Below are 12,748 nucleotides of genomic sequence, written 5' to 3'. Positions count from 1 at the left end.
AAGACATTAATAGTGAACAGAATTAGTAGACATCAGTCTATACTCTAATCAGATTATACTTGAATCTTTTAGAATACTAAGCACCATGTTGTAAAAAATCTAAAATTTTAATATATTTGAAATGGTCTATTTTTCATAACACAGTTCTTTCTCCATCTCGGATATTCACTTTTCCTGTTGTGATGTACCAAACTTTTATCTAACTTAAAATGATTACCTCAGATTCTTTTTCTTATATGAAACCTTCCTGGGTATTCTCTTCTGTGCCGTTGTTGAAGTCATTAATTTGAAATAGAATTATCATATGAGTCAGTGATACTTCTGTGACCAGTGAACTATTACCTAATAAGAAAACCAAAATTGCTACTTGTATTGTGAGCATTTCTTATCTCCTAACTACCAGTAAGCTTCTGTAGCTTTCATTATGTATTTGAGATTTTAGAGGCCAAATATAGTAATTGTTCTTTATATACAGTTGGTTAGCATTAACTAAAGTACTAGGATGGGAGGCTGGGGATATAGCATAGTGATAGAGCACTTGACTAGCATGTGCAAGGCTCTAGGTTGGATCCCCAGCACCTGCAAAAGAAAAATTATTAAGAGAGTGCTATAAAATGCATAGTGTTCAATAGGTTAGATATTTAATAAGAAATCTTATTTAATAAGAAATTTTAGTTTATTTTGGAACCATAGTTTTATTTTTAATAGGTCTAAGCATTTCACAGATTTATAATCCATCATGAATTTAGTATTTTCAATACAATGAATATTTTTTAAAGGTGATTTAAAAAGTAATTAATAATTTTATCATAGCATTTACTGTCAGGATTATGAAATTTATAAAAAAATATATAGAGAGAGAGAGAGAAAGAATTGAAATTTAGGAAATTTAAAATATAAAAGTTAACCCTTAACATTTAGATGACCTCCCTGGCTTTTTTTTTTCAGGTTACTCATTTTTGTTTACCCCAACTTCTTCCATTGCTTAAACATACCACGTCATACCTTCATGAAGTTTTTGAATTTTATGAAGAAATTCTTACATGTCGATATCCATACTCGTGTTTTAAGACTGTATTCATTGATGAGGCTTATGTTGAAGTGGCTGCTTATGCTTCCATGAGCATTTTTAGGTTGGTATCTCTTCACATTTGAAATGCCTAATGTAGAATAGTGATATGAGGAAAGCTTTCTGATTTTATAGGCAGCGTTACTGTGAGGTATGAACTTTCTCCCCTTAATTTAAATGTAATTGAGTTGAAGAAAATATTGTGTTTTTAAAATTTAAAATTGTAGAAAAACATGAAGAAAATTTTAAAGTAACTTTAAAGACTCGTTATCTTCATCCAGAATTAATAGATGTTAATATTTTGCATGTTTTAGTCTCTTTTTTTGTTTATAAATTTTTAAAAATCATACCCATAGTTTAGTTTTTCTAGTAATACTTAAAAATATGCTGATACCATCAGAAACTTGTTCATGGAAAAAAGTAGAGAGGATTTGTTTTTCATTCTCTCCTTTTCTTTCTTTCTTAAACTTCCTTACCTGCCTCTCTTCTTTTATTCCTTCTTTGGAAAATTCCAAATGTCTGTTTTATGTTTCAAAGTCAGTTATTTTACCTTCCTTATTTCTAAATTTTCTCATGTGTAAAATGGGCATTCCTCAGGGTGTTGTTTGGAAAGTCCAATGAGATAATGTGTTTAAAGATAAATAATAAAACAAAGTTAGTAATTATTAGGAAAGGTTTTGTTTTTTTGTTTTATTGTTTTTTGTTACTGGGGATGAAGTCAGGAAGCTTTACCACTGAGCTACATCCCCAGTCCTTTTTATTTTTTATTTTGAGAAAGATTCTTGCTTAGTTGCTCAGGGTGGCCCTTGAGAGTCCTCTGCTTCACCCTCCCCAGTCGCTGGAATTTCAGGCATGTGCCACTCTGTCCAGCATTGTTCCCTGTGTTAAGCAGCAGTTAAGACTATAAATTTCAGCCAAGTTCTGAAAAGATTAGAAAGTATTCTGGGAAACTTTTCTGGTTTTTATCTTTTGTGTTTAACTTTAATTCGATTATTTTAAAAGTATGATTATTTAATTATTAATTATTTTATTTTGACTGAATAATGATTTCTTGATTTTAATTAACTTCCTCTTCATTTAAATTTCAGCACAAATCTTCTACACAGTGCCATGATTATAGATGAGACACCTTTGACTAGAAGGTGTTTAGCCCAGTCCTTGGCCCAGCAGTTTTTTGGATGTTTCATATCCAGAATGTCTTGGTAAGTCATTTTAATGTTTACATTACCTCTGGGTTCAATTCAAATAAGAAATTGAATTAGAAAGGTTTATTTCTCTTTTCTTGCAGTGTAAGCTGACCTTTGCTCTAATTGTAGATAACTAACTTAAAAGATACTATTCTCTGTGTATATCTTAGAAAAGTAATGAATTTAAATTTCATCCTAACTTTTTAGCTGTAAAAATCAGTATAATTGCTTCTGTAATAAAGTCAGATTTTTAAACACAATTTCTTAAAGAATAGACTTAAATGTGCACAAAACTACAGTGAGAATTCTGATGCTAGTGCTCATAGCAGTTGGAAATGTTCAAGGTAATGTTTAAAGCAAAATAATTCTCTACATAAAATAATTATGTTGTAGAGAGTTCCTTGCTAGTATTCAACTGTGTACCACATTGCTTGAAAGAAAGGAGAGATGAGAATATTTTTTTGGACTAGAAGTATGTCTCAGTGATATAGTATTTGCCTAGCATGTACCAGGCCCTGGGTCTAATCCTCAGCACTGCCAAAAAAAAAAAGCCCCAAACCCTTCTATTTTCTTTTTGTTTAGCTTGAGATGAGTTTGAAAGAATACAAAAAAATTTCTTGAAGATTACAATTTCTAATTGCGAACATTTTGTACTCTACATATTGTATAAATCCTGGCTTGTTATTCTTTCTTGCTAAATGGGAAAGGGGAACATTTCTGATTTATAATTTTCCTAACATTTTATATAGTTTAATTAAAGAATGGTGCCTGAACATGATAGGCAGATGCCTGGACAGATGGATATATTTATGAATGAATAAATGAGTGAATGATGCCAGTTATCTTTTCTCTGGAGAAACATAACAGTAATTAATAGTTCAACTTCATGTTTTGGATACCATTGAAAATTATGTATAGAACTGGGCATCTTGGTACACGCCTGTAATCCCAGAGAATCATGAGGCTGAGGTAGGAGAATCACAGGTTTGAGGCTAGCCTAAACAACTTAGTGATACCCTGTCTCAAAACAAAACAAAAAAATGAAAAGGGTGGGAATGTGGCTCAGTGTTAAAGCCCCTCTGAGTTCAATTCCCCCTGCCCCCAACAAAAGAGAGAAAAAGAAAATTATGCATTGGATTAGTAGTAAAGAAAGCGGAATGTTGAACTGAGCAGTGCAATCCTTGTTATTCACAGGTATTTCTAAAGAGGCAGATGGTCAGAGCAGAGTTGGTAAGGAGAGAAGCAACACTGTTGAAATAGAGCACATCTATTGATAAATTATACTTGAAATAAGATTGGAAAGTAGTCTTATAATTAAAGATTAAGCCAGATGTAAAAAAAAGGCATAATGAATGGGCACATCAGACAAAGGAAGTTAGGAGCCCAATGATTTGTTAATCACTTTCCTTTTCTTTAAGAAGGCTGGAGGAGGTTCATACTAGTTGCATTATTCTTTTTTACTTCATCTGAAGAGTTTTATGATTAAAAATAAGTTTAAATGTTGACTTTTTGCTTAGGTCTGATGAATGGGTGCTGAAGGGAATTTCAGGCTATATTTATGGACTTTGGATGAAGAAAACTTTTGGTGTTAATGAGTACCACCATTGGATTAAAGAGGTAATAATAGCTAGATCCCTTACACACTCATAAGTCAGTAAGATACAATAGTATTTTCCTGGTTTCCAAGTTATATGTGCTCATTTTGTTTTGCTTTTTTTTTTGGTTTGGGGATTGAACCCAGATCTTCCCAACATGCTAGGTAAACACTCTACCAACCACAGCTCCCATCATGTGCTTTATTTTTAATGACTGTAAAACATAACTTGAAAAATCTCTAATTTTCCCTCATAAAATGAGTGTCAATTCACTGAGAAAAAAAATTAGTTATCTGTTTTATCGTCAATGTCGGCCCGTAACAACTTTTCCCTAAGGAGAAGAATATTTAAACTCTCTAATCATCAAGTACCTGTGCTTTGCAAATTAGTCTGGCTTTGTGAATGGTTAATCTTTCTAAGCTTCATCTGTGTAAGGAGTGAAATAGTGTTTACCCTGTTGTCAAGGGTTGTGGCACACTATATCATGCATATTTTGCACATGATGAATGCTTATTACAGGCTAGTTATCCCTTTAATGCTTATATGTTCTCTATTGTTATACCTTTTTCCTGTTATTTAAACATTTAGAAAAAAATGAAAACTATCTATTTTGCATATTCCATTCTAGTCATATATGTTTTAATTATGTCATGCTTATATATTCTTCTTCTCAGGTAAATAAAAATCCAAGTTGCAATGTTCTAATTAAATAGCCTCCTTCATTTTCCCCATTTTATTATTTTATATATTTTTATCATTCAGGCATAAACCCAAGCCCAAAAGTTAATTGTTAAAAAGACTTCACGCATCTAGAACTGTTGAAAGAATTTACACATTCAGAACTGTTAGAGCCAGTTCTTCATTTCAGAAGGAGAAAAAAATTACATCTTACTTGTGTCAGGCATTGTTATATTGTTTAAGTTATTCATGAGTTTGATTTATGTCATATTAGAGAAGACTAGAGATGTTTTAAAATTATAGATTTCTAACATAATTTATCCCCTTTTCTTTTTACTTGTCTAAGTCTTCAGAAGCAAAATACTGAGAAGGAAAAAATAAAGTTGGAAGACAGGTCAGAGAGGTTGAGAAGAGCCATAAGGAAAAGTTGCCAGGCTGCTGGCCAGCCCTGAAGTCACAAAGTAAAGAATGCTGTTTGGCTTTTAGCATTAAGCCAGCTGTATAGTTTGCTTTATTTATAAGAACATTAACTATTCTGCAGATGCATTTCATTTATCTTATAAAATTTATATTCTGGTGCCAGGAAAGAGAATTTATGGTTTATTTCTAAAATTTGGTGTGTGAAAGTTTTTAACTCCCATTTTTATGTCTTTTTTAGGAGCTAGATAAAATAGTGGCATATGAACTAAAAACTGGGGGAGTTTTACTACATCCCATATTTGGTGGAGGAAAAGAGAAGGATAAGTAAGTTTTCTGTTCCAAGATATGAGCCTTATTTCATGGGGTCACTCTTAGATCACTTGTGTTTTTATTGAGGCCCCTGCAAGGTCAAAGAAGTACTGATAGTATGCAAAATTATTAATGCTATGAATATTCCTTTCATTTGTTTTCTATGTTTATCTCATGAGATGGCTACAAATGGATTCAAACTAAAAAAAAAAGACTTTAAAAAAATTAGGCTATTTTCTGTGATTACTTCTTAATGCTATTGTGTCATACTGTTCTTATTAAAGTTTAAAAATAATGGAAACGAGTATTTTGCTTTTATACCACTGTTTTTTTAAGTCTAAGTAGATAATTTCAGCATCAAGACATCCTACCCCTACCTATTTACCTGAGTAGCTACATAAGTAGACATTCATTTGTTCCTTTTTCCTTCTTTTCTTTCCCTCACTCTTCTCCCTGTCTTCTCTGTTTTATCAGGTCACAAAGAGACAGCCACTTTTTGTTGTTTTTGTTTTGGAAAAAGGAAAAAAAAAAGTTTTATTACTCTGTTAGGAAAGGAGAAACAAATGGGACTCCGGTCCTAAAGGAATCTGCCTATCGGGGGATTCAAAGGCTACATTCTAGGTGTACCCTAGATGGGGGGCGGGGTCTTAATTTGCTTGTTAGTTTGGGAGATTTCTTAGATCTTCTGGCATCACCTGATTACTTCATTCTTGTGTGTGCTTAAGCACAGGAAAGCCTAGGATGAGGAAGAAGGGTAATCCTACCCTCTCCCTCCCCAGATTGGAAAGAAAGGATTAGGGAGGAAGAAGGGGAGAAGAAAAGAAAGAAACATGTCTGTTTTAAAAATAAGTCACAGCAGCAGGGCAGCAAAAGTTTATATTCAATGCATGAAGTGGAGTACTGTTACATTTCCCCCCTGTCAATTTCTACATTCCATTTTTATGGAAAAATGGGTAACTACATCTCCAAGTTGCTTCCTTCTAGAGAGCAAAGTTGGAGAGAAGTGACACAAAGTCCTTCTTCCTTTATCAGGTGGGACAATGACAGTTAAGAATATTTAGCATCATGGCAGTCCAGATATCTGTGGTAGCAGTTGGTGGGTGACTGAACAAGGAATACATAGGGCAGAAATCATGCAGATGGCCAAGGGTGTCCCGACTTTACAGCATTCATTTTCCTTTTTCTCACAGTTGAACAATTGATGGAGCAACCTACAGTTCAGAGAGAGAAGGCAAGAATTTTCTAAAGCCAAAAGAGCTTGATAGCTGCTTAGATGGTCCCTCAGTCCTTCCCTTTACTCATGGGAACATCTCCTCCTCTTCAGCCTGAGGCCGACTCACGTGTCTCCTAATTTTCTAGCCATTGTCTCTCAACAAGCTGACCAGCCACCTTGAATCCTCAGTATGGAAGAGGGATTGCTGGGAATACTAGACCTGCCCAAGAAAACTGGAGAGGGAAGTGTTCTCAAGTCCCATCTAGGTTGCCAGTTTGTTACTGAAAACTTGGTCCTTGTCCTTGATGCCAGTCCAATAATGAGGACACGGTTTCAGAAAAAGGAAGAAAGTTTTTTTCTTTGCTAGCAAAGGAGATACACAGGAGACTCTTTTCCTGAGGCTGTGATTCTCAAGATAGTCACTTATAACAACACAGTGGTGCTGGCAGGGATTTTCATCTAAGGTTCATAGATTCTCTAAAGGACTATGGATTGAAGTGAAGTGAAAATTTCCTAATTTCCCTAACCATAAACTAAAATTTTTCATTTCCTTCATTAGGGATGTTGGCAATATATATGGTAGTATTAACAATATGTGTTACTTTGTCAGCAGTAGAAATCATAGGTGTTTTTCTGTCACATTATCACTGGTAGCAGAAATGTTTATATATCCTTGTATTCATCACTACCTCAAAATTACCACAGCAGACTCTAGCTAGATCTTGTTGTTTTTTAATAAGTAAACTTGTATATTCAGTGGAGTATCATAATTTTTAATATTTTGATTAACTGTATCATTATAATTAGTTTCCTTTATAACCCTATGTATTTTAGTTATTTAAAAGCAAATTTTTACGTACGACTCATAAGGTTAATCATAGTGCCTGAAGTGCTCAAAGAACAGCAAAGATTAAGATAATTAAAGTTTTGCAAGTGATAGCCCTTTTTGTTGGTGTTGTTGCAGATGGTCACTGAGATACAATTAAGTCAGTGGGGAAGAATAGGAATTAATTATTTTATTTTATTGTTTTTTGGTTCTTTTTAGATACATAGGACAGTAGAGTTTATGTTGACATATTATACATACATGAAGTATAACTTATTGTGGTTAGGCTCTCATTCTTGTGGTTGTACATGATGTGGCATTTCACTGGTGGTGTATTCATATATGAACACAGAAAAGTTATGTCTAATTCATTCTACTGTCTTTTCTGTTTCCATCCCTATTTCCTTCTCCTTATTACCCTTTGTCTAATCCACCTAACTTCTATTCTTCTCCCCTGCCCCCATTGTGTGAACATTCTGCCATTGGTTTTTTGATATTGGCTTATTTCACTTATCATGGTAGTCTCTAGATCTATCCATTTACCAGCAAAAATTATAAGGTCATTCATTCTTATGGATGAATAATATTCCAAAGTATAGGGAATTTATAGAGTTAGGCAAACTAGACTTTTATTGTTAAATTTGCAGTTAAAGAAAATTACATAACCTTTATGTGTATTTGCATGTGTGTGTTTTAATGTATTTATACATTACCACTAATGATTCACCTTAAAGTGGTTGGTTGTGAAGGATCACTTGAGGTAAAGCTATATATATAATAAGCACTCAGTAAATTTTAATTTCTTCTCCCGAGTGCCTAATGCTTAGCAGTTTCCTAGTATAATCAGGGCATTCCCATTGTTCCTTAGTATTTACACTCAATGGTTTTTATATTAGTCCCACTCATTTATTAGTTTTTGTTATATGTTTAATTTTAAAAATTTGTACGTGAAAAATATTCTTTCAAGAGTTCAAGAAAATTTAGAAGTATTGGAATAAAGTAAAGAGATTCTTTTTTAATCCTCTTTTACCACTGTTGAAAACCCCACCAGTTCATTTCCTTGAATAACCATGATTATAATTTTGATGTATCTTCAAGACTTTTTTTGGCTTTTATTTTTCTGTAACTGACATTAAAAAAACAAAAACAAACAAAAAAACAATCATGAATTCTACTTTGTATTTTTTTTTTTACAATCAAGTATACTTGGTAAACAATCTCTATAACTACATTAACTTGCTTCATTCCATTTAAGATTTACATACTATTCCATTTTGCCTTAGCATTTGCCATGTTACTGTTTATTTCTAAAGCTTATAAACCCACAGTGCTCAAAAGGTTGAAAGTAATAAGTGAAATATAAAAATAATTTTATAAATATTGTATTGGTAAAAATACTTTAAATTTCAATATGCCATGCGATTTTTAAATTTTTTTTTTCTTGATGAACCTTTATTTTATTCATTTATTTATATGTGGTGCTGAGAATCGAACCCAGTGCCTCATACATGTGAGGCAAGTGCTCTACCACTGAGCCACTACTCCAGCTCCAGTATGCCATGCTTTTAAGCACACATAATACTTGTCTTAGTTTATGCTATTGTAACTAAGTAGTTAATATAGTAGATGAGATATTAGAGATCACATAGGTGCTAATTTATAAACAGTGGAAATTATTTCTCATGGTTATTAACCCTGGGGAAGCTGAAGCTGGAAAGTCCAAGCTTTGAGGGACAGACAAAATTGATATCTGAGGAGGGTTGCTTTCTGCCTCCAAGAAGGCATCTTGTTGTGCAGCCTACAGAGGAGAGGAACACTGTGTCATCACATGACCTAAGGGACAGACCGGCAAATAAGTTCCCTTTACCCTTGAGACCCTTTTACTAAGGTGCTGATCCTGTTCATGGAGGGTGGAGAGCCCTCATAACATAATCGTCTCCCAGAGGTCACACCTCTTAATTCTGTTACATTGGGATTAAGTTTTAATATGAATTTTTGGAGGGCCACTATTTATATATTGATTCGAAGAGTATAATTTGGTACATTTTTGAAGGCTAATATATTGATTCAAATTTTAAAAATGGGTAATTTCCAGATTACCCAATTCTTCTTCAAGGTATATGATCATGTAGAAATTCTACTTTTCTACTAGACTGTACCTTTCTCTCACTAATGATCTTTTTTATCTTGTCAAAATTTTAAATTTTTACATAGTCAATCTGGTATTCATGTTCTTCAGATTTCACATTTTTCTTAGGAAAATTTCTCCCACTCTGGGATTTGAAGAGAAAAATTCCTTTTTTTTTCTTTGTAGATTTATACTTTATGCAATTTACCTTGAATGTATTTTTATGCATGCTTTAGCATTGGGATATTGGTTGGAATTGCATTGATTGTATTTCTGGATTTGGTGAGAATTTATATATACAGTATTATGTCTTCCCATCTATGAGTTTGTCATGTATTTCCATTTTTTCAAGTTTCCTTTATGTGCGTTAGGAAAATATCATAATTTTCTTCTAGTTAAGTTGATTTTTAGATGTTTCTTGGTACTAAGGAAATATGTTAGGTATTCCCATGAGGCTTTTGATGTGGCCATGAAATTTAGTGCTTAATTAATAGTCAAATGTGTTTTATTAAATAAATCTTTTTGTTGTTGTTGTTGTTTTTTAGTCCAGCATCCCATCTACACTTTTCCATAAAGCATCCGCATACACTCTCCTGGGAATACTACACTATGTTTCAGTGTAAAGCCCATCTTGTGATGAGATTGATTGAAAATAGAATCAGCATGGAATTTATGCTACAAGTAAGTACTAAAATTAAGAACTTAACAATAGAAGAGATAAATTTATATTTTTATAATGAATATTATTCTCTAGGAATCTGGGTTTATACTGTTATTTGCCACTAAATAACTTGTTAATTTGCATTTCTCAGGAATAGAATGGTGTCAGTATCTAAGCTACTTAGCACATGATTATTATGAAGATAAAATTAGGATGTGAAGATGAAGATCAAACCTATTTAGTCATTATTTTGTATTCTGCAGTGATTAGAAGAATAAGGATGAAATTCCATTTAAAAATACTGGCAATAGAAAAAAAACCCATTTAACAGGTGCTTATTTTTTGCTATTGTTACATTCTGCCATACTTTTAAACATGTTCAGGCGTAAGTAGTTTTCAGTATGGTAGATGAGATAGTAGAGATCATATAGGTACATTATAAATGATAGTAGCATTCTGAGAGGCAGGTGGAAAAAACAACATTTAATGCCGTTTTTGTTTTGTTTTGTTTTTTTTTCCTGGTAGTGGGGCTTGAACCCAGAGGCACTTTATCACTGAGCCACATATTCATCCCTTTTTATTTTTTATTTTGAGACATAGTTTCACTAAGTTACTTAGGGCCATAAAGTTGCTGGGGCTTGTCTTGAACTTGCAATACTTCTTCCTTAGTCTCCCAAAACAGAAAGAGAAAGCATTTTAAGTTTACCTTAAAGTTAAGTTTAATTCTTTTATCCTTCATTTTGCCTTTAGGTTGGAAAATGGAAATATTAAATGAGAAAATGGTCTATAAAGAGCCATTCAACTTTTTACAGTAGTATAAATCCTAGTGACTATTTGTATTTACTTTTTTTTTCTTTTTGGTACTGGTGATTTTACCCAGAGCCTTGTGTATGCAAGTCAAGCACTCTACAAACTGAGCTATATCCCGGATGTGAGGGCGATCTGGCTGCGACATCTGTCACCCCATTGATCGCCAGGGTTGATTCGGCTGATCTGGCTGGCTAGGCGGGTGTCCCCTTCCTCCCTCACCGCTCCATGTGCGTCCCTCCCGAAGCTGCGCGCTCGGTCGAAGAGGACGACCTTCCCCGATAGAGGAGGACCGTTCTTCGGTCAAGGGTATACGAGTAGCTGCGCTCCCCTGCTAGAACCTCCAAACAAGCTCTCAAACTGAGCTATATCCCTAGACCTACTTTTTTTTAAATAATTTATTTATGTATTTATTCTAATTAGTTATACATGACAGCAGAATGTACTTTGATTCATAGTACGCAAGTGGTGTACAATTTTTCATTTCTCTGGTTGTGTATTTACTTTTTATTTAATTTTTGTAGTTCAGAGGCTCAAACCTAGGGATTCACACATGCTTGGGAGGAACTCTTAACACTGATGAACACCCCCAGCTGTCTCCCCACCTTTTGTAAATAGAAAAGGCACAAAATTTAAGACTCATGCTTAAGACTTGAGTGTATTAGACTGCTAATGAATATTCTTAAGTCCTTAATTTTTAGTTTCTCTATAAAACTCAACAGAATAAATTGTAGGTATTAGATGTTGATCTAATTCTTAGTAAACACAATATTTTTTGTTCACTGTATTATTAATATTCAATAATGTTCACATTTAGAATGCTTTTATATTCTGGCTGTTTAAATCTTTGCATGTTTCTGTTGCTTGTAGTCTTTAACTAGAACAATCTGTATAAGAAGTTGTGAAATTATTGTCTTTTACAGTTGGCTATAATGAGGTTATAATGCCAAGTGGGTACAGTATACAACAGAAATCAGTGTTATATGAACTTACTAAATGATACTTTTATTGTTAAAGGTTTTCAATAAATTGCTAAGCCTGGCTAGTACTGCTTCATCTCAGAAGTTCCAGTCACATATGTGGAGTCAGATGTTGGTTTCCACATCTGGGTTTTTGAAATCCATTTCAAATGTCTCTGGCAAAGATATCCAGCCCTTAATAAAGCAGTGGGTGTATCCTTTTCAATAGCATTTCTACAGAGTGGGGTGGGGAGTAAGGTATGTTTAAGGGGAAGATAAAAGAAGAGGGATTTGGGGTATAGGGGGAGTATGTATGAACTGTTAATATTTGTAAAAAAAATAGTGGAAATGGCTGTGAGTTGTGAATTGTTTCCTCTAAAACTGCTGCTAATCATTGAGATACACACACACACACACACACATATATATATACACAAACATGCTTATTTTTATAAAATTTGTCGTATTTTAAGTACTTTTTAATATGCAAGTAAAAAAAAAAAAATAGGTTTGCTAGTGGATGAGGTAAATAATCTACCAGACAGCCTGTAGCATACTTGTAAGATGAAATGGTCTGGTGACTTTTAGATGTGGTTAGAAATTGGCACAACTTGAATGGTATCTTGTAATTTTGCAGTTTTTGCATTTTTCATTTTAAGAACATTTTAATAATCTGGTAAATTTTTTTTTTTCAAAACACAAATTTCTCAATGTTTCAAAAATTTTGTTTAAATCTGGGGAAGCATTTTTCACAAGGTTTTTGAATACTTTTCCACCTGGTTTATAATAAAATCTGCTTTCAAGCTTTGAACTCCTGATAATACATTTGAAAATTTTTAAACTACAGTGAATAACTTATTTTGTTTAGTATATATTCATTTCAGCATGTAAAATTT

General features: G+C 33.2%; 1 protein-coding gene across 3 annotated transcripts in view; it reads left to right on the top strand.

The window, feature by feature from the left end:
• The window catches only part of Taf2 (TATA-box binding protein associated factor 2), a 74,356-nt gene that overhangs the window by 15,375 nt on the left and 46,233 nt on the right, over nt 1–12,748 (top strand). For all 3 annotated transcript variants that reach the window (XM_058585703.1, XM_058585702.1, XM_046464731.2), the window contains exons 7-12: nt 949–1,133; nt 2,158–2,271; nt 3,774–3,873; nt 5,188–5,273; nt 9,971–10,106; nt 11,911–12,065. In XM_058585703.1, coding sequence (XP_058441686.1) covers nt 949–1,133; nt 2,158–2,271; nt 3,774–3,873; nt 5,188–5,273; nt 9,971–10,106; nt 11,911–12,065 — 776 coding nt within the window. The remainder of the gene's footprint in view (nt 1–948; nt 1,134–2,157; nt 2,272–3,773; nt 3,874–5,187; nt 5,274–9,970; nt 10,107–11,910; nt 12,066–12,748) is intronic.

The sequence above is a fragment of the Marmota monax genome, unplaced genomic scaffold, assembly GCF_021218885.2.
Source record: "Marmota monax isolate L192 unplaced genomic scaffold, Marmota_monax_Labrador192_F-V1.1 WCK01_AAM20220418_F8-fsc00003, whole genome shotgun sequence".
Lineage (NCBI taxonomy): Eukaryota > Metazoa > Chordata > Mammalia > Rodentia > Sciuridae > Marmota > Marmota monax.
Note: the sequence above shows the minus strand (reverse complement) of the source record. Positions and strands in the feature narration are given on the sequence as shown.